The 21281-nt window shown below is 44.5% G+C and overlaps 1 protein-coding gene across 1 annotated transcript; it reads left to right on the top strand.

Moving 5' to 3' along the window:
• Positions 1 to 1537: 1537 nt before the first annotated feature.
• LOC137309842 (coiled-coil domain-containing protein 62-like) lies at positions 1538 to 20780 on the top strand (the record flags this gene model as incomplete). The annotated part of the gene is made up of 8 exons (XM_067977857.1): positions 1538 to 1626; positions 1760 to 1800; positions 3092 to 3250; positions 7484 to 7676; positions 8413 to 8579; positions 8678 to 8779; positions 9342 to 9513; positions 20679 to 20780. Coding segments are annotated over exons 1-8 (1015 nt in total), but the record flags the coding sequence as incomplete, so codon positions are not given.
• Between the last annotated feature and the right edge of the window lie 501 nt (positions 20781 to 21281).

Below are 21281 nucleotides of genomic sequence, written 5' to 3'. Positions count from 1 at the left end.
TCAACTTTTGTAAAATGGTGAGTATGTATTGCTATTTTTATATTGATTATCTTTTCTGTTTATGATGTGGAGATGCCGGTGATGGACTGGGGTTGACAAATGTAAACAATCTTACAACACCAAGTTATAGTCCAACAATTTTATTTGAAAATCACAAGCTTTCGGAGGCTTCCTCCTTCGTCAGGTGAATGTCACATTCACATTCACATTCACCTGACAAAGGAGGAAGCCTCCGAAAGCTTGTGATTTTCAAATAAAATTGTTGGACTATAACTTGGTGTTGTAAGATTGTTTACATTTCTGTTTATGGACAGTAATCTATCCCTGGGTTAATATGACACTGATAATCTGTTTGATCATGAGGGTCCGTTTGATGAGTGACTGCCTTGTAACATGGTACTATCTATTAATAACATGGGCTAGTTGTACAATTTCCCTGTAATCAGCTGCAGATTATATCCCTGTATGGATGCATGTATTTTTAAGATTGAAGCCAGGTAACCAGAAGGGAAGAGATCAGGCAAAATTGGAATTAACCATACTGCATGATGTAATTTTAAATTGAATTTGGACACATGTTATTTTCAAGTGAATACAATGGTGTGCATGATTTTATATGTTTAATTTTTTTTTAAATTCCCACCTCTTCTCCCAAGGTTACTTTTCCTCTTGGTTTTCCCTCATTTGCCCTCTTTTCTCCTCTTACTTCCTCCACTGTCCCCACAGACTTTTTTTTGGTCATTCCTAGTTCATCCCCAAAATTGCTGCATTATTTGTTCCCTTTTTCCCATCTGAAAGATTTTTGATCCACTTGTTTCCTTTTTCTCTCCCTTCACATTGATGCCTCAGAAGTGAGAGAAATAGTATTTCTTAATTATTCATACCTTTGTTGAAAATTCATAACAATATTTTAAATGAAGTACAATTACGATGCATTTTTGTTTTGATATTTTTCAAATCTGCCTGTTTTTTCTTTTGTTTAAGTTCTGTTAATAGTTGTGCCCCTTTTAAAAAGGGGGCACATTTATTTATTTGGTTTTCAGTTGATGTCACTGGGGCAACCCAGTGCATCCTTATTGGTTAATTATAAAAGGTAATTTGTGAACACAGCTCCCCATCACCTAGAGATGCCTGCCCTGGAGTCCACAACAGATGCTAATCACAAACCCAGGGCCATCGGCCCGGTCCAACCGAATCCAAACAGATCCAGTCGCTGCCGATCCGCCACGTCCCCTGCTTAAATTTGCCTGTTCTTTCCCCTTCTAGCTTGCTAGTTCTCCTCTGAATCTTGTACGGTTTATTTTGGTTTTTAAGAAAAATACCGTTGCAACAATTACATTGAGAAACTGGATTTGAAAATGGTGCACACATGCAAAACTATAGCACTATGTGAGGTCTAATGCACTGCTCTGGACTCTGGTTTTGAATTGCATACTTATACTGATGAAATAAGAACTGATGCTTAGCTGTCAATCACCTTATTTAAAAAAAATGCATCCAATTTTAAATTTCTTGTATTTCATTGAATGTAGGTACCGGGTGTTGAAATGGAAGGGGACCTCCCTTCTGGAGACTCAGCTCTTATTAACCCCAGGAATCCAGTAAATGCATCAAGTTCTGCCTCAGGTATTGTGCATGCATTTTAAGATGGATCCTTAACCTGAAAAGTCATGCATACTTGTTTCCATAGCACTGATTGGATTTTACCAAGCAATAATTTCTGCAGGTATTAATGGATTGTGTTTTTACCCTCTTCTAGAAAGTCACCTTGAACAGTGGCTTAGCACTCCAAAACCTACGGTAAGGAAGATAATTAAAAGAAACTTTAAAAGTATTATTTATGTACTATTTATTTATTTACAATTGAGTGCAAGGCCTTTCCTTTGAGGTTTTGTCTGCTGATAAGAGTCGAAAAATAACTGGCTTACACTAGTGTTCTCTGAAACAGCTGGTAGTGGCCTCTGGTGACTTTACCTGTAGTTTCCCCACCTCCCTCTTCGGCTTCAACTCAGTAGCCTCGATTTTAACCCCCACCCAGCAAGAACGGCGTATGAGAGGGGTTAAGATTAGACCTGAGGTCGCTCCGTTCCTGCCTGGTGCCATTTCATTATCGCTGACTTTAAAGTCGGCCGAGGCTCCGGCTACAGGCAGGCGGGGGTCTACCTGAAATGCAAAATCATGTCATCGGTGCCATGATAATGATTTAAATGTGTCAGGGGGAGTCCCGCACTGCATGCAACCTGACAGCCGAAGCACAGGTACCAAATGACCAGAAGAGACCAAGCTGCGTGTTTAAAAAATGACTTCAGATGAGAACTCCTTGTGGGCCAGGAGGAACAGGAGTGCTGCTCCCAGGCTCGGCGAGGAGTCCTTGGGCCTCCTCAGCCCCGGCCTCCGCCGGATCGTTTACATCTACAAGACCCCCCCCCCCTTACAATCCCATCTGACCCCCCCGGTCGCGGTGCAACCTCACTCCACCCCTCCCCTTATTTACTGCCGGCGACCGTTCCCACGAGGCCCTGGCTACGGTCTCTCCCTGCCGTCAAATTCACGCTCCCGCCCACCGGCCAGGTGGTAGATCAGGCCGGGATTATGCGGGACTCCCAAGAATATTTATCCAAATGAGGCCCGACTGTTAAGATTGGCTGGGCCTCCACATCCCCGGACTCTTCAGGTGTGCCACCCGCTTTGAGACTTGCCCCCCCCCCAAATTAAAATCGGGGCCGGTATCTCTCCCCAGCAGCATAGCTGAGATTGGGAGTTATGTACAGATTTTAGATGTGTGTCCAATTGCTGGATTTTTTTTGTCTTATCTTTTAATGCTTCATTTACATTAATACTGCAGATCTAGTAAATAACATATGATGCTTGTTACAATTTTTTAATATCCTGTCTGCACTATTTTCTAAAGAGAAAACTCTCAGTGCCCATTAATTCCTTGTGACTTTTACCATGGACCTCTAGTGAACACAATAATGCTACAGCCCCTTATATTCTTTAGACTTTAAAACATTTTTATAGTAATTTTAGTCTTGATACACTTATTACGAATTTTGTAAAAGTAACATTTGATTTTTGATTGCCTCCTCAGCCTTCATTAGAGAATGTTAGCTGTTCAAAATCTATTGGGGATTCAAAGATGAACTTTGGGAAAATGCAAGATTTTGCTCTGGCAAATGCAGCAAGATATAAAACCTGCCCTACAAAAGCCATCCACCCAGTTCCAGTATTGAATGGCTGTACAAGAAACGTGAGTAATATCTAATGGGGTTTGAGTGGAGCCAAGCCAGGCTACCAAATATTTTTCTCTTCCTTCTTCTGTGCCTGGTGGCACATGAGGAAACCCATTTCTTCCACTGCTTTACATCGTGCTCTGGATTGTTTCCATAACAAAGTCCCTTTTTACGTGGGCAGGCCGTTAGCCTGACTCACAACTCCCTACCAGGAGAACTGGCTGGATGAGATGGAGTCGCCACTCCATTCCCACCGGATGCGAATACCCTGCTAGATGTCAACTCAGCATTCAGAGGCCAGAGCTCTGGTCTTCTGCTCGCCGGGGGACCAAATAGTTTGAGACTGGAAATGGGCCCAAATACTGAAATGGTGATTAAAACCATCTTTACCCACCTCTAGGACTTGTCCTTAATATTTTCTAATGTAATAGTGTAATGTAAAGTAATAGTTTAATTCAACTGGAAACCTGAATGGTCAGTAGAGATGCTGGAATACTTCCTCTTTATGTCCTCAAAGGTCTTCTACTGGTTGGGAGTCAGATGACTTGACCATAACCAATTGGTTGTTAGGTAGCACACAAAAGTATCCGTTAGTGACCATCATCTAATTATTTATCTTTTCTTCCTCCCTCTTTGTAGAAAAATTATAGCCTGAGATTTGTGGTTTCCCTCTTTGGCTCTGCTCAGGTTGAGGTCTGCTGCCGTACATAGTTATGCACCATCTAGTTCTAAATTAGTACCATTGACATTAAAACAAAAAGGAATATCTGCAAATGCAGGAAATCTGATATTAAAAACTGAACATGTTGGAAATAAACAGGCCAGTATGTAAAGAGAAAAGGCAAGTTTTGACACTTTGGGTGTGTACCTGTCAACCACGTATATGAAAAGCATGAGAAAGAAAGAGGGGAAAAAAATAGTAAAGTTGTGGATGCAGCAGAAATGAAATGAAAACTGAAAATGCAAGCAAAGCAAGGTGGATCCTTCAGACGTGAGGAGAGAAAAAGAACTGGTCCATACCAAGGATCCAGACCCCCATCACTGCCTGACGGAGGGTTTCCAAACCAAACACAAACCTGTCTTCCCCATCTCTCAGACATTGACAGACACTCCCCACATTGCAAGCACCCTATGCTGTGAAGAGGGTGGAGCTAAGGTCTGAAGTTACTAAAGACCAGAGGGCTGCAGTGTGCCCAGCTGAAAGATGAGGTGCTGTTCTTTAATCTTACATTACAACAGTGTAATTCAACATCCAGTACCTACATTCCATGAAGTTGGAATATAGTTAGGATCTGTAAATTTAGAGACTGCTTTCCCCGGGAAATGATCAAGTAGGGAAACTGTGTCTAAAATTCTTTCTTTCTGCTCTTGAGCTATGCTCATACATTGGAAAGAGTGTCATGTTGGACTGGGCTTAGTTTACGACCATTGTGTTGGCTCAGTTCTATTTACATAGATTGCATAGAATGTATAACGCAGAAAAAGGCCGAGTGCAGTAGGAACTTGGGAATAGGCTGAGGTTTCTGGGAGTCTTCCCTAACACTCAGATTTGCTGAATAGGACACAGCAAACTCTGTCACCATCATTTAGGATTATTAGCAGGTGAATCAGCCACTGTCTTTTCATAGTACAAGCCCCAATCCATTACTGGATTGTTTTTCCCATCCACCCACCAAAAATGAAAAAGAACCTACAAGTGAAGAGCAGTAGTGGCAAGAAAGAACTAAATATTTTTTTAAGAAATTATTCATCTGAACTCTTAATTTATAGTTTTCACTATACAATAGCTTCCAGGGGTATGACAAAGCAACTTTCGAAACATATTAAGTAAAAATAATAACTTGGAGTGAGTAGATAGAATAAATTCAATAAACAATAACTTAACAAATCTGGATTAAATATCTGTTAGGTTAAACATATAAATATTTATGGCAGGATTAGAGTCTGGAGTGATGTGGGCGGCATGCATGGTGTGGACCTGTCTGGACTCGCATACCATGCAGGGTGAATACATATGTATGAAGTGTACGACGGTTGCATTCCTTGAGCAGAAAGTTGCACAACTTGAGTCAACTGGACTGACTGCAACATTCGGGAGGGAGAGAGTTTTCTGGAGCAGACGTTCCAGAGGGTGGTCACCGCACAGGAATAGAGAAACTGGTAAGGGGGACTGGGTGACCATCGACAGACAAGGCAGGAAGGTGAGAGTAGAATGGGGCTCTCATCTGTAGAACTTGATTTGCCTAATAGGTATTTAGGTACCAGTGATGTGGCCAAAAACGGTTACATAGAGGAGAATAACCATGAGCGACTACAAGGCACTGGGCGGAGAGGGGTTACCCTGGCAGAAACAGTATGGGTAGTAAAACTAGGCGAGTGGTGATTGTGGGGGATTTTATAGTCGGGATAGATAGTTTCCTTTTGTAGATGTGTTGAAGAGTATATTGCTTTCCAGATGCCAGGGTTTGGCACATGGCAGAGCGAATTCAAAAGGTTCTGGAATAAGAGGGTGAGCAGCCAGAAGTCGTGGTTCATGTGGGAACCAATGACATAGATTGGAGTAGGTTCAAAGTTCTACAAAGATATTTCGAGGAGCTAAGTTGTACATTAAGAAGCCGAACCTCTAGGTAGTAATCTCTGGATTACTCCCAGTGCCACATGCTGGACCAGATAGGGAGAGAAAGATTAAGATTGTCAACCTGTGACTGGAAGGATGGTGTAGAAGGGGGGGTTTCAGATTCTTGGGACACTGGAATCATATTTGGGGCCAAAGAACGCCTTCTTTGAAGGCCCACAGATGGGTTGGCCTTCACCTAAACCGGGGAGGCACCCATGGCCTTGTGGAAAGGATAAATACGGCAGTAGCAGAAGATTTAAACCAGTTAGCAGGGGGGTTGGTGGGAAATAGCCACATTTACATTTTTAAAAAAAGTTATGAGACAAAGACCAGCAGAATATATGGGCAGCGTGGGGACAGTCTCCCAGATAAGAGTTATGTACACGATTGCACGAAATTAAACAAATGAGTTAGAAGCATAAATTCAGTTAAGGGGTATAATGTAGTATCTGCTGCAGACACCTGGCTACAACCTGAGCATGATTGGGAGCTAAATATTCCAGGCTATGGGATCTTTAGAAGGGACAGGGAAATTGGGAAAGGAGGGGGAGTGAGTAGTAATACTGATTTTAAAAATACACAATTACCGCAGATTTCGGTAAGGGTGATCAGGCAGTGGAAACACGATGGGTAGATTTAAGGAACAGCAAAGGATGCAAGAATCTGGTAGGAGTTGTCTACAGACCTCCTGATTGTTGTGAGGGGCTGTATAAATACAGAGATTAGAGAGTCGTGTAGCAAAAAATAACATGGTTTAAAATGATAAAGGGATAGGGTAGATGCAGAGAGACTATTTCCTCTGTTGGGGGAATCCAGAACAAGGGGACATAATAAAATTAGAGCTAGGCTATTTAGGAGGCAGTTTTTCACACAAAAGCTGGAACTTGACATTTTAAAGACTGAGACCGACAGATTTTTATTAGGTAGCGGTATCAAGTGAAATGGAGTTGAGGTACAGATCAACCCTAATGTAAATGAATGGCAGAACAGACTCCATGGGCTGAAAGGCCTACTCATGCTCCACTTCATGTTATCCAGTTAGAATGAAGACCTCTGTGGGCAGGCTGACTTTGAAATATTATGAACATAGACAGTATCCTGTGACATCAGAATCTGTCTCCTTTTCTGTGACTACTGCCAGTTCACTAATGGATTAATTTGGAGTAAAAGCTGATCAATAAATAACAGGAGGAAGACTGAAATGTGTTTTAGAAGAAAATTAAATCTCTATCAGAAAATTACATAATTTCCATTCATAAGGTAGTTTTATCAACAATTTTGAAAATTCAATTAAATATTTTAGATTCATCAGAATAACCATAACTGGTTTTGAACCATAACTGATTAAGTGATCCACATTTCATATATTCTTTGTAGATTGGTGAGTAGAGCTGTCCTGATTGATAGGGGAAATTATGTATTCAGTTGTCATTTTTATGGAGTATAAATAAATCCTATTCATTCAGATTTTTACTAATATATAACTCAACTTTTTATCAAGGTATAGGATTATGATAAACCCACTGGTGATCAGTGATATCCTGTTTTATAAAGTAATCTAACAATAGTGTTTCAAGTACAAGAAACAAAAACCGGGACAAAAATTCTTATGACATTACCTTTTTATCCCCAGAATGCAAATGCCGATCTGGAGAATGGCACCATTCAGAAACAACGCAATGAGTTACAGCTGCTTGTTGCAGAATTAAAAGATCGGGACAAAGAGTTAAATGAAATGGTGGCTGCACACCAGAAGCAGCTTCTAGCATGGGAGGAGGATCGCCTGCGCATACTCGGCCTAGAAGAGAGATGTGCCAAAGTGGAACGTTAGTACCGTTTCATAAAAGATTATAACATATCCAGGCGGGTCATCCACGAAAGCTAAGTGCCAACAGTTTATCATCTCAGTCTTGAGATGTGTTACCGCCTTGGAGCACCCTATAGACTTAATGTGCTGTTCTGGATAAATTAGCAGAATTCTTTTCTTGAAATCACTTTTTTTGCCAGTGGGGGTGTTGTAAATCACTGCTCCCCACAATCCAGTGGCATGATTTCATAAACAATATCAGGATTCATTGTACTGTCTAGTACAAGGGAACATCTGACACCCATGGAACTATAAACCCAGTGTTAGTCCCTGCTTTCATGAAGGAAGAGAGGAAAAAATAATTTCCCATAATAAGGCCTTGCTGCGGCCCTAGCCTTGAGTATTTGTCTGAAAAAAGACAGCCTTGCGTATAATTTATTCTGATTAATTCATCACAAATTGGCTGGCCTCCCTATGAGAGACCATTTCTGAGGCGAGGTGCAGAAACATATTTTGTCACCTAGCATTGGATTACTAACCAACCCAGCACAGGTTGCTGCCTTTAAGAGACAAAGCGGTGAAGATGCCTAGTGTACTCATTATAAATCATTCTTTTTAAAACACATCAATTTTGTTGGATTAAAAGGAAAACATTCTCTCCAGATCAGGAATGTGCAAAGGGTGAATGGATAAATGCATAATCCAGTTTTTAAAAAGTTACTATATAAACAGTCAGTAACATTGTGTTTTAATAGATGAACTGCGGAACAGAAATGAGATCATTAGAACATTAAATGTGCAACAAAAAATTTTGGAATCTCAGCAAGCTGATTGTCTAAAATCACTCGCCTGTACCCAGCAACGGCTGCAAGAAATGTCTGAAAAAGCAGCAGAGGCTGCTAGCAATTGTGAAGAGCTAGAGGTAGGACTGTCAGTAATAAAACCATAGTTAGTATTAACAATTCTGCCTCGTAAATGACCATTTAAATTGTATTGATGGATTCTGCTTGCCTCAACCAGGACAGGAACAAAAGTCTAAATTCCTCCATGCTGGAGCTTTCTGCCCAGGTGGGACAGTTACAGGCACGGGAACAGGAACTCACTACCATGCTGGAATTAAAGGTACTAAAATTATGCTGTAAAAGCTGAGCAAATGCTCAGTCAATATTCAGTAAATGTCCTCTGATCTCAACTATAAGCAGATCTTAAAACCTATGTTCCCATATACACCTGAATTTTATAATGAATGGAATGAATAGTATGTCATGGTTAGATCATTATACAGCACCTATGCTATTAAAGCCAGTAGTTTTTGAAGGAAGGATATTAAAGTTTTCTATGTCTGGCATAATAACGTTTTTGGTAATTGACCTTAGATTTCAGATAACTTCAGTGGATACAGCATTCAACACCTCTTGCCTCTTGCCTCTAATCTCATTTTATGAAGTGCCTTGGGACTTTTTTATGTTAAAGGCACTATATAAATACACGCTGTTGTTGTTATCCACCCAGATGTGGCTTGTGATTCTGGCCCTGGTGTATTGCTGTTCAATCTAAATTGTACTGCCATATTAGAGGACATAAAAGTCCACTTGAAGATGTGGCTTATATCAGAATTTAGGTTTGGATTCTGAGAATCACTTTGTATGCTGCAATAATGTTTGTTTTGTTACTTTTTGTATAGGACAAAGATATGGTTGAAGCTACCAATCACATCATGGATCTTACAGCTAGGTTTAAAACCTTAGAGGGTGCACTACGAGAAGCCAGGCTAAATGAAACAAACACCAGAAAAGAGGTGCATGATTGCAAACAACATTCAAAGAGACTAAGACATGAAATCTGCAAACTTAAAGGTAGGTTATGGGTTACCGTTGAAATATTAAAGTGTTATTAATCTATGTTTGATATGGGGGATAACAATTTGGTTATTATAGATAATTAAATGATACATTATGTAATCATAAGCCAGTCACAATGCAATAATGATACCAAGTGATTACTTATTCACCAGTGTTCATCATTGCACAGTCAGGATCTGATGTGCAATATAGCTACATGGTAGTACCATTGAAATCATTGGGGCAAATTTTCATATTCCTGTGCCTGGGGATATTGGATGGCCTGGGTGCAGCAAATACAAGAAAAATCAGGGGGAGAGGAGCGCACATCCATAATTGCTTGCCCCACTTTTCAGTCCTTCTAAATGAATGGGCGGGAAGTTGTGAGGGCTTCATTAGGAGCATGTGCTTCTTCCCATCAATTTTCCTGTATTTGCTGCGACCGGGCACAGGAACAGGAAAATCCAGCCCATTGAGTAGACATATGCTAGCTCTCTCAACTTTTAGGAGTAAAAAGTAAACTCGAAACAATAAACTAAAACAAATTGGGTAAAGAAAGAGCTTACATTTATATATTGCCTTCAATATCTCAGGTCCTTCTAAAGTACTTCACAGTCAGTAAAGTATAATCACTGTTTTGTGGGCAAATGTGGCAGCCAGTGTGTGCATAAGAACTCCCACAGACTTCATTGCAATGAACGATCAGTTAATCTGTTTTGATGGTGTTGGTTGAGGGGTGAATGTTGGTCAGGGCATTGGGAGACCTCCCTGGTCTTGTTCGAAAATGTGCCATAGGATCTTTTATATACACTTGAAAGGCAGATGCAACCTTGGTTTAATGCCTTGCAAAATATGGCATGTCTGACAAAGCAACACACTCTCAGTCCTGACATTGAAGTACTTAGGACCTGGAGTGCATCTTGCCCCATAAAACTTTTGACTCAGAGGCGAGAACACTACCACTGAGTTAAGCTAACACCCAAATTAAAGCAGCTTTATTTTCTCAAAGGTTGCAGTAATGTTTTAGCACTGCAAACCTGTTTAAATTATTCCTGATTAAGCAGATGGGCAGGTGACTATGCTTCTCTCAAAATTTATTTTGAACCAGCCACTTGTAGATGTGCTGGAATGGTTGATTTATTTTCCAATTTTCCTTTTCCTAATTCCAATTCGGAGAATCCTACAAGGGTTTTCTCTGATGTACCAAGATTTGAACCTAATATTTTATTTGGTTAAGGCTGTTGGAGGTTTTGTGCTTTATGGAATTCTTCTGGTTGACAACTTTGGGAATTTTCAGATGTAATTTTTGTGGATGTTAGAAAATATGGTTCTTATATCTTTATAATATTTATTGTGTTTATGATCATTGACTCCATTCTGACCATCAAGTTTGTCAATTTATTCTTCCTTCATTAGATAAATCATTTTTCTTCTTAAATTTTATTTTCTATTTTTTTTCTCCTCCTCTTGTGAAGGTGCTGGCTCATCCTTGTGGCCATCGGTGATCCTAGATAGCATTGGCAGGCTATGTGACTGGGGGCATCACAGCTGAGCCTTGCTCAATATCCACACACACATACTTACCAGCAGGGGTTGCTAGATAGTGAAGGTGTGTATTGCTGATTTGGAAAAGAGTGAAGGAGGAGGGAGAGAGGGAGGTGGAGTGGGGAAGAGGTGACCCAGAGAGAAGTGGAAGGGGGAAAAGAGAGCGAGAGAGAAGCAGAGGAGGGGAAAAGAGAGGAAGAAGTATGGTAGGGAGCGAGAAAGACAGAAGGGAAAGTGATCGTGAGACTGCTTGGTGGAGTCTGGCCTGAGAAAAGTATGGAATGATAAGATACCAACCAAAAAAAGTTACATAACTACTGAAAGGACCAACGATCAGCCAATGCATACATTTTTTTTATTCGTTCATGGGATGTGGGCGTCGCTGGCGAGGCCGGCATTTATTGGCCATCCCTAATTGCCCTTGAGAAGGTGGTGGTGAGCCGCCTTCTTGAACCGCTGCAGTCCGTGTGGTGAAGGTTCTCCCACAGTGCTGTTAGGAAGGGAGTTCCAGGATTTTGACCCAGCGACGATGAAGGAACGGGATGGTGTGTGACTTGGAGGTGGTGTTGTTCCAATGTACCTGCTGCTCTTGTCCTTTAGGTAGTAGAGGTCGTGGGTTTGGGAGGTGCTGTTGAAGAAGCCTTGGCGAGTTGCTGCAGTGCATCCTGTGGATGGCACACACTGCAGCCACAGTGCGCCGCTGGTGAAGGGAGTGAATGTTTAGGGTGGTGGATGGGGTGCCAATCAAGCGGGCTGCTTTGTCCTGGATGGTGTCGAGGTTCTGGAGTATTTTCGGAGCTGCACTCATCCAGGCAAGTGGAGAGTATTCCATCACACTCCTGACTTGTGCCTTGTAGATGGTGGAAAGGCTTTGGGGAGTCTGGAGGTGAGTCACTTGCCGCAGAATACCCAGCCTCTGGCCTGCTCTTGTAGCCACAGTTTTTATATGGCTGGTCCGGTTAAGTTTCCGGTCAATGGTGACTCCCAGGATGTTGATGGTGGGGGATTCGGCAATGGTAATGCCGTTGAATGTCAAGGGGAGGTGGTTAGACTCTTTCTTGTTGGAGATGGTCATTGTCTGGCGCGAATGTTACTTGCCGCTTATCAGCCCAAGCCAGGATGTTGTCCAGGTCTTGCTGCATGCAGGCTCGGACTGCTTCATTATCTGAGGGGTTGCGAATGGAACTGAACACAGTGCAATCATCAGCGAACATCCCCATTTCTGACCTTATGATGGAGGGAAGGTCATTGATGAAGCAGCTGAAGATGGTTGGGCCTAGGACACTGTCTTGAGGAACTCCTGCAGCAATGTCCTGAAGCTGAGTTGATTGGCCACCAAAAACCACTACCATCTCCCTTTGTAAGGAGTCGCACAACACCAGGTTATAGTCCAACAGCTTTATTTGAAATCACAAGCTTTCGGAGCTTTGCTCCTTCGTCAGGTGAGTGAAGGGTTACATAAAGGCACAGCATATATAGTCAGAGAACAATGCCTGGCGATTACAGATAATCTTTCTAACTGCCCTTTATCACACCTCGGCAGAGAGATAATCACAGCAATTAAAGGAGTGAATGGTGTTCAGACAGGTTGGTCAGGGAAACATTACATCCAAGAATACTGAAATCACAAAGACAGGCAGAGAGAGAGAGCGACCAGAAAGGCAGAGAGAGAGAGCGACCAGAAAGGCAGAGAGAGAGAGCGACCAGAAAGGCAGAGAGAGAGAGCGACCAGAAAGGCAGAGAGAGAGAGCGACCAGAAAGGCAGAGAGAGAGAGCGACCAGAAAGGCAGAGAGAGAGAGCGACCAGAAAGGCAGAGAGAGAGAGCGACCAGAAAGGCAGAGAGAGAGAGCGACCAGAAAGGCAGAGAGAGAGAGCGACCAGAAAGGCAGAGAGAGAGAGCGACCAGAAAGGCAGAGAGAGAGAGCGACCAGAAAGGCAGAGAGAGAGAGCGACCAGAAAGGCAGAGAGAGAGAGCGACCAGAAAGGCAGAGAGAGAGAGCGACCAGAAAGGCCGAGAGAGAGAGCGACCAGAAAGGCCGAGAGAGAGAGCGACCAGAAAGGCCGAGAGAGAGAGCGACCAGAAAGGCCGAGAGAGAGAGCGACCAGAAAGGCCGAGAGAGAGAGCGACCAGAAAGGCCGAGAGAGAGAGCGACCAGAAAGGCCGAGAGAGAGAGCGACCAGAAAGGCCGAGAGAGAGAGCGACCAGAAAGGCCGAGAGAGAGAGCGACCAGAAAGGCCGAGAGAGAGAGCGACCAGAAAGGCCGAGAGAGAGAGCGACCAGAAAGGCCGAGAGAGAGAGCGACCAGAAAGGCCGAGAGAGAGAGCGACCAGAAAGGCCGAGAGAGAGAGCGACCAGAAAGGCCGAGAGAGAGAGCGACCAGAAAGGCCGAGAGAGAGAGCGACCAGAAAGGCCGAGAGAGAGAGCGACCAGAAAGGCCGAGAGAGAGAGAGCGACCAGAAAGGCCGAGAGAGAGAGAGCGACCAGAAAGGCCGAGAGAGAGAGAGCGACCAGAAAGGCCGAGAGAGAGAGAGCGACCAGAAAGGCCGAGAGAGAGAGAGCGACCAGAAAGGCCGAGAGAGAGAGAGCGACCAGAAAGGCCGAGAGAGAGAGAGCGACCAGAAAGGCCGAGAGAGAGAGAGCGACCAGAAAGGCCGAGAGAGAGAGAGCGACCAGAAAGGCCGAGAGAGAGAGAGCGACCAGAAAGGCCGAGAGAGAGAGAGCGACCAGAAAGGCCGAGAGAGAGAGAGCGACCAGAAAGGCCGAGAGAGAGAGAGCGACCAGAAAGGCCGAGAGAGAGAGAGCGACCAGAAAGGCCGAGAGAGAGAGAGCGACCAGAAAGGCCGAGAGAGAGAGAGCGACCAGAAAGGCCGAGAGAGAGAGAGCGACCAGAAAGGCCGAGAGAGAGAGAGAGAGAGAGAATGACCAGTTGTATTAAAAACAGATAACTTTTTTTCGCTGTGTATGGAGAACAAGCCAACCACGACTTGAGTCTGGATGACTCTACGTCAGGTGGGGTTACATGTAGCGTGACATGAACCTAAAGAGTCAAATTGGACCCCTCCGGAGGGTTGATGTCCTAAGCTTGACATGTATGCTCAAGCTGTCAGGAGATGCGTCAACGCCAGATTCATCAGCTGCACTCAGAAGACAGTCCAGAATGTCACCCGAGCACAACGCAACGCCATCGACGCTCTCAAGACCAACCGCAACATCGTCATCAAACCAGCGGACAAAGGAGGAGCCATCGTCATACAGAACAGAATGGACGATTGCAAAGAAGCATACCGACAACTGGACAACCAGGAACACTACAGACGGTTACCCGCAGATCCGACCAAAGAACACACCCACCAGCTCAACAAACTGATCAAGACCTTCGATCCAGACCTTCAAAGCATCCTACGCACTCTCATCCCACGTACTCCCCGCGTGGGAGACTTCTACTGCCTCCCAAAGATACACAAAGCCAACACACCCGGACGTCCTATCGTATCAGGCAACGGAACCCTGTGTGAGAACCTCTCTGGATACGTCGAGGGCATCCTGAAACCCATCGTACAGGGAACCCCCAGCTTCTGTCGCGACACTACAGACTTCCTACAAAAACTCAGCACCCACGGACCAGTTGAACCAGGAACACTTCTCACCACGCTGGACGTCTCGGCACTCTACACCAGTATCCCCCATGATGACGGCATCGCTGCGACAGCCTCAGCACTCAAGACCAACAACAGCCAATCTCCAGACGCCATCCTACAACTCATCCGCTTCATCCTGGATCACAATGTCAACCAGTTCTTTACCCAAACACACGGAACAGCCATGGGGACCAAATTCGCACCCCAATACGCCAACATTTTCATGCACAATTTCGAGCCGGACTTCTTCACTGCACAGGACCTCCAACCAACACTATACACCAGATACATCGACGATATTTTCTTCCTATGGACCCACGGCGAAGAATCACTGAAGAGACTATACGATAACATCAACAAGTTCCATCAAACTCACCATGGACTACTCCTCAGAATTGGTTTCATTCTTGGACACACAAATCTCCATCAAAGACGGGCACCTCAGCACCTCACTCTACCGCAAGCCCACGGACAACCTCACGATGCTCCACTTCTCCAGCTTCCATCCTAACCACGTCAAAGAGGCCATCCCCTATGGACAGGCCCTGCGAATACACAGGATTTGCTCAGACGAGGAGGAACGCGATGGACACCTACAGACGCTGAAAGACGCCCTCGTAAGAACAGGATATGACGCTCGACTCGTCGATCGACAGTTCTGACGGGCCACAGCGAAAAATCGCATAGACCTCCTCAGAAGACACAACCAACAGAGTACCCCTCGTCGTCCAGTACTTCCCCGGAGCGGAGAAACTACGCCATGTTCTTCGCAGCCTTCAACATGTTATCGATGACGATGAACACCTCGCTAAGGCCATCCCCACGCCTCCACTACTTGCCTTCAAACAGCCACCTAACCTCAAACAGACCATCGTTCGCAGCAAATTACTCAGCTTTCAGGAGAACAGCGTCCACGACACCACACAACCCTGCCACAGCAACCTCTGCAAGACATGCCAGATCATCGACACAGATACCACCATCACACGAGAGGATACCACCCACCAGGTACATGGTTCAAACTCCTGTGACTCGGCCAACGTTGTCTACCTCGTACGTTGCAGGAAAGGATGCCCCGTAACATGGTACATCAGCGAGACCATGCAGACACTGCGACAACGGATGAACGGACACCGCGCAACAATCGCCAGACAGGAGGGTTCCCTCCCAGTCGGGGAACACTTCAGCAGTCAAGGACATTCAGCCTCCGATCTTCGGGTAAGCGTTCTCCAAGGCGGCCTTCGAGACACACGACAACGCAAAATCGTCGAGCAGAAATTGATAGCCAAGTTCCACACCCATGAGGACGGCCTCAACCGGGATCTTGGGTTCACGTCACGCTACACGTAACCCCACCTGACGTAGAGTCATCCAGACTCAAGTCGTAGTTGGCTTGTTCTCTCTCTGTGTGTCTTTGTGATTTGACCCCTTGTGTATTCAGTATTCTTGGATGTAATGTTTCCATCACCAACCTGACTGAACACCATTCACTCCTTTGCTGTGATTATCTCTCTGCTGAGGTGTGATAAAGGGCAGTTAGAAAGATTATCTGTAATCACCAGGCATTGTTCTCTGACTATATATGCTGTGCCTTTATGTAACCCTTCACTCACCTGACGAAGGAGCAAAGCTCCGAAAGCTTGTGATTTCAAATAAAGCTGTTGGACGATAACCTGGTGCTGTGCGACTCCTTACATTTGTCCACCCCAGTCTATCACCGGCATCTCCACATCACCTCTTCCTTTGTGCTAGGTATGACTCCAGCCACTGGAGAGTTTTCCCCCTGATTCCCATTGACTTCAATTTTACTAGGACTCCTTGGTGCCACACTCAGTCAAATGCTGCCTTGATGTCAAGGGCAGTCACTCTCACCTCACCTGTGGAATTCAGCTCTTTTGTCCATGTTTCGACCATGGCTGTAATAAGGTCTGGAGCCGAGTGGTCCTAGTGGAACCCAAACTTAGCATCGTTGAGCAGGTTATTGGTGAGTAAGCGCCGCTAGATAGCACTGTTGATGACACCTTCCATCACTTTGCTGATGATTGAGAGTAGACCGATGGGGCGGTAATTGGCCGGATTGGATTTGTCCTGCTTTTTGTGGACAGAACATACCTGGGCGATTTTCCACATTGTCTGGTAGATGCCAGTGTTGTAGCTGTACTGGAACAGCTTGGCTAGAGGCGCAGCTAGTTCTGGAGCACAAGTCTTCAGCACTACAGCCGGGATGTTATCGTGGCCCATAGCCTTTGCTGTATCCAGTGCACTCAGCCGTTTCTTGATATCACGTGGAGTGAATCGAATTGGCTGAAGACTGGCTTCTGTGTTGGTGGGAATATCAGGAGGAGGCAGAGATGGATCATCCACTTGGCACTTCTGGCTGAAGATGGTTGCAAACGCTTCAGCCTTGTCTTTTGCACTCACGTGCTGGACTCCGCCATCATTGAGGATGTGGATGTTTACAGAGCCTCCTCCTCCTATTAGTTGTTTAATTGTCCACCACCATTCACGACTGGATGTGGCTGGACTGCAGAGCTTTGATCTGATCCGTTGGTTGTGGAATCGCTTAGCTCTGTCTATAGCATGTTGCTTCCGCTGTTTAGCATGCATGTAGTCCTGAGTTGTAGCTTCACCAGGTTGGCACCTCATTTTTAGGTACACCTGGTGCTGTTCCTGGCATGCTCTTCTACACTCCTCATTGAGCCAGGGTTGATCCCCTGGCTTGTTGGTAATGGTAGAGTGAGGAATATGCCGAGCCATGAGGTTACAGATTGTGCTGAAATACAATTCTGCTGCTGCTGATGGCCCACAGCACCTCATGGATGCCCAGTTTTGAGCTGCTAGATCTGTACTGAATCTAGCCCATTTAGCACGGTGGTAGTGCCACACAGTACGTTGGATGGTGTCCTCAGTGCGAAGACGGGACTTTATCTCCTCAAGAACTGTGCGGTGGTCACTCCTACCAATACTGTCATGGACAGATGCATCTGCGACAGGTAGATTGGTGAGCACAAGGTCAAGTAAGTTTTTCCCTCGTGTTGGTTCGCTCACCACCTGCCGCAGGCCCAGTCTGGCAGCTCAGGACTTCAGGACTCGGCCAGCTCGGTCAGTAGTGGTGCTACCGATCCACTCTTGGTGATCGACATTGAAGTACCCCACCCAGAGTACATTTTGTGCCCTTGCTACCCTCAGTGCTTCCTCCAAGTGGTGCTCAACATGGAGGAGGACTGATTCATCAGCTGAGGGAGGGCGGCAGGTGATAATCAGCAGGAGGTTTCCTTGCCCATGTTTGACCTGATGCCATGAGATTTCATGGGGTCCGGAGTCAATGTTGAGGACTCCCAGGGCCACTCCCTCCTGACTGTATACCACTGTACCGCCACCTCTGGTGGGTCTGTCTTGCCGGTGGGACAGGACATACCCAGGGATGGTGATGGAAGAGTCTGGGACGTTGGCTGAAAGGTATGATTCTGAGAGTATGGCTATGTCAGGCTGTTGCTTGACTAGTCTGTGGGACAGCTCTCCCAATTTTGGCACAAGTCCCCATATGCTAGTGAGGAGGACTTTGCAGGGCCGACTGGGCTTGGTTTGCCTTTATCGTGTCCGGTGCCGGGTGGTCCATCAGGTTTTATTCTTCTTGTGACTTTTTTTTAGCGAGATTTTTCCTAAATTTGACCGCACATAACTTTATTTCAGTATTGCTGTAGGCATTGATACTTTTGGTGATAGGGGTGAGATTAACCAAACTCTGGGGCAGGGGAAGGTGACAGAATGTCCCTTGGAGAACCTGTTTACAGTCAGTAGAAGAGCTGGTGAGAGAAAGAGAGACCTTAATGGAGGGAAGGGAGGACTCCCTTTTGAATGGGAGGCAAGAAGCAAGAGGGTGGAGATACCTTTGGTCTGAAAGAATCTGTTTTAGAGGAAGATTTGGAGAGTAGAGAGGAATAAAGAGTGAAAACTGTCTGGTATTGGAGTATAATTGTTATAGCTGGGGATCTTGCAGGGTTATTATTTTGAGGTGGGGAGAAACAAACAGACATCATGTTTAATGTGGAGAAAAAAGATAGCAGCTTAAGCTCTGTTGATGCGAAGGGTGGGATGGCATCCGTGACTCTGCCAGAAGTGGGAGGGTTACTCTCTGGGCTTAATGGAATATAAAAGTAGGAGATCCACTAAAATCGCAATGACAATTCAGTACTTGGAAGAATAAAAGTTTATAAGTTAAAAATATTTTGCCTTTTTTTTTAAAAAAACAATTTCATACAGTAATTTTTGACATAACCAGTGATTTGGGATGGCCTCACAGACTCCCAGCGGTCATAAAAAGCACTACATTTTAAAATGTGCACTTGATTTTATTATCGTATCATCGTCGGTACAGCACAGGAGGAGGCCATTCGGCCCATCATGTTTGTGCCGGCTCTTTGCAAGAGCTATCCAATTAGTCCCAATTGCCTGCTCTTTCCCCATAGCCCTGTTATTTTTTTCCCTTGAAGTATTTATCCAATTACCTTTTGAAAGTTACTATTGAATCTGCTTCCACCACCCTTTCAGGCAGTGCATTCCAGATCATTATAACTCACTGCGTTTTAAAAAAAAATGTTTCCTCGTTGCCACTGGCTCTTTTGCCGATCACCTTAAATCTGTGCCCTTTAGTTACCGACCCTTCTGCCACTGGAAACATTTTCTCCTTATTTACTCTGTCAAAACCGTTAATGATTTTGAACACCTCTATCAAATCTCCCCATAACCACCTCTGAGCAACCCAGTTTCTCCAGTCTCTCCAGATAACTGAAGTCCCTCATCCTTGGCACCATTCTAGTAAATCTCGTCTGTACCCTCTCGAAGGGCGTTGACATCCTTCCTAGAGTGTGGTGCCCAGAATTGAACACAATACTCCAGCTGAGGCCTAACCAGCATCTTATAAAGGTTTAGTATAACTTCCTTGCTTTTGTACTCCATGCCTCCATTAATAAAGCCCAGGATCCCATAATGCTTTTTTAACTGCCTTCTCAACTTGTCCTGCCACCTTCAAAGATTCATGAAATTACTCACACTATACTTACACTTTCAAGTAGTAGTGGTATCCAAACTATCTCTCATAGCATGATGGTATCACAGAACAACCGTGGATGCTGATATGATGACATAAGTGTAGCGGGCTGTTTGCTCTTTATTTTCTCAGGAGAATGACGGCAGTTAGGATTTAAATGTTCAACCCAGTTGAAATGTGCTTGTGCAGGCAATGTTCCAATATACTGTTCTTAACAGCTCTCCTGGTGATTTGGATAAATGTACTGCAGTGTATGATATTGCACCATACAGACTAGGAAGGTTCCAGTTTTGATCCTTGGTCTGGGCTGCATTAGCTGATTTCAGCTAGATGGTGGTTAGGGCTGTTATAGCTGACCCCCTGCACTCTAGGTTAGAGAGAATGAAAATCAGACAGGGTTCGAGTTCCTGATTGCTATCCAGTGATTCTTGTTTGACAGTGGTTTGGGCTCAGCTGTGAGGCCCTCCAGTCAAATATGACTTGCCACTGTCTGGATTCACAAATGAAGAATAACTATTTGGGTGAAGTATAGAGCAGCTTCTGGTGTTTGTGGGATCATAACGTTATGATATGGTAATATTAGGAGAGAGGGACAAAATGGGAGAAATTGGAAATTGCTTTTTAAAAAAAAATACCCTTCAGACAACGGTCCTAATTGTTGTAAAGTACAAAAATACCCATAATTCAGTGCTGACGAACAACCTCTTGAGCAAGTTGAAAATGTTGTAAATGTATTTATCTCTGATCTTGCCCTGGGTTGAGAATCCCAATATATTAAAAGTTGGACCATGTTACGAACATCATGCTGTAAGATTCTTTACCACTTTGAACTTGTAAAACTTTGCTGTCCATTGTGCAAGGAGAAGAATCGTGTTTTCTGGTTGTCTCAGCAGTGAGAAGCCATTAAAGTCCATCAATTGAGACTTTTTCTCCTTTTTTGTTTAGATGAGTTAGATGAAAAGACAGTGGAAAATAATGAACAAAGGGAAGAAATTATTCGCCTTAAACAAGAAAGGCAGTATCTAGGAAATGAACTCACTTTAGCCGGTAAGTGAAGAATCCTAAAATACCTTGAGGGAGCTCCTACCTGGCTAAGTCACCACATGTGTGAACCAGTAGTATTTCAGGTCAGTCCCTGGTCTATGCAAAGTTAGTTGATCCCAGCTGGGGTAGCAGTAATGTGCTACAAATGGCCTTGTATCCTGGAGCTATGGAAGAGAGAAAAACAGTTCTGCACTTGATTTCTTATCCAGTGACCACAGGACTAAACTGTGATGCTCCCCTCTCCCTTTCATAGGAAGGATGAGCTTTTACGGGAGGTATTGGAGGGCTTCTGTTGTCCATGGAACTATGCTGTACTGTGTGTCATTGGTTTCAGGATCAGAGGTTAAGGGGAAAAAAACATAAGAAGACCTTTCAATGTCCTTCCTCAGAAATAGTTTCCAAAGTAGTGATTTCCCTCCCCCTGAATGATCTTGAAGTCTATTCCATTGAATCTCATGGGTGCAGATCTTTGTAACATCTTGTGGTCTGCTCTCCATTTACTTG

Source organism: Heptranchias perlo, unplaced genomic scaffold (genome assembly GCF_035084215.1).
Source record: "Heptranchias perlo isolate sHepPer1 unplaced genomic scaffold, sHepPer1.hap1 HAP1_SCAFFOLD_1835, whole genome shotgun sequence".
Lineage (NCBI taxonomy): Eukaryota > Metazoa > Chordata > Chondrichthyes > Hexanchiformes > Hexanchidae > Heptranchias > Heptranchias perlo.
The sequence above is the reverse complement of the archived record's forward strand: the minus strand, read 5'-3'. Positions and strand labels throughout refer to the sequence as shown.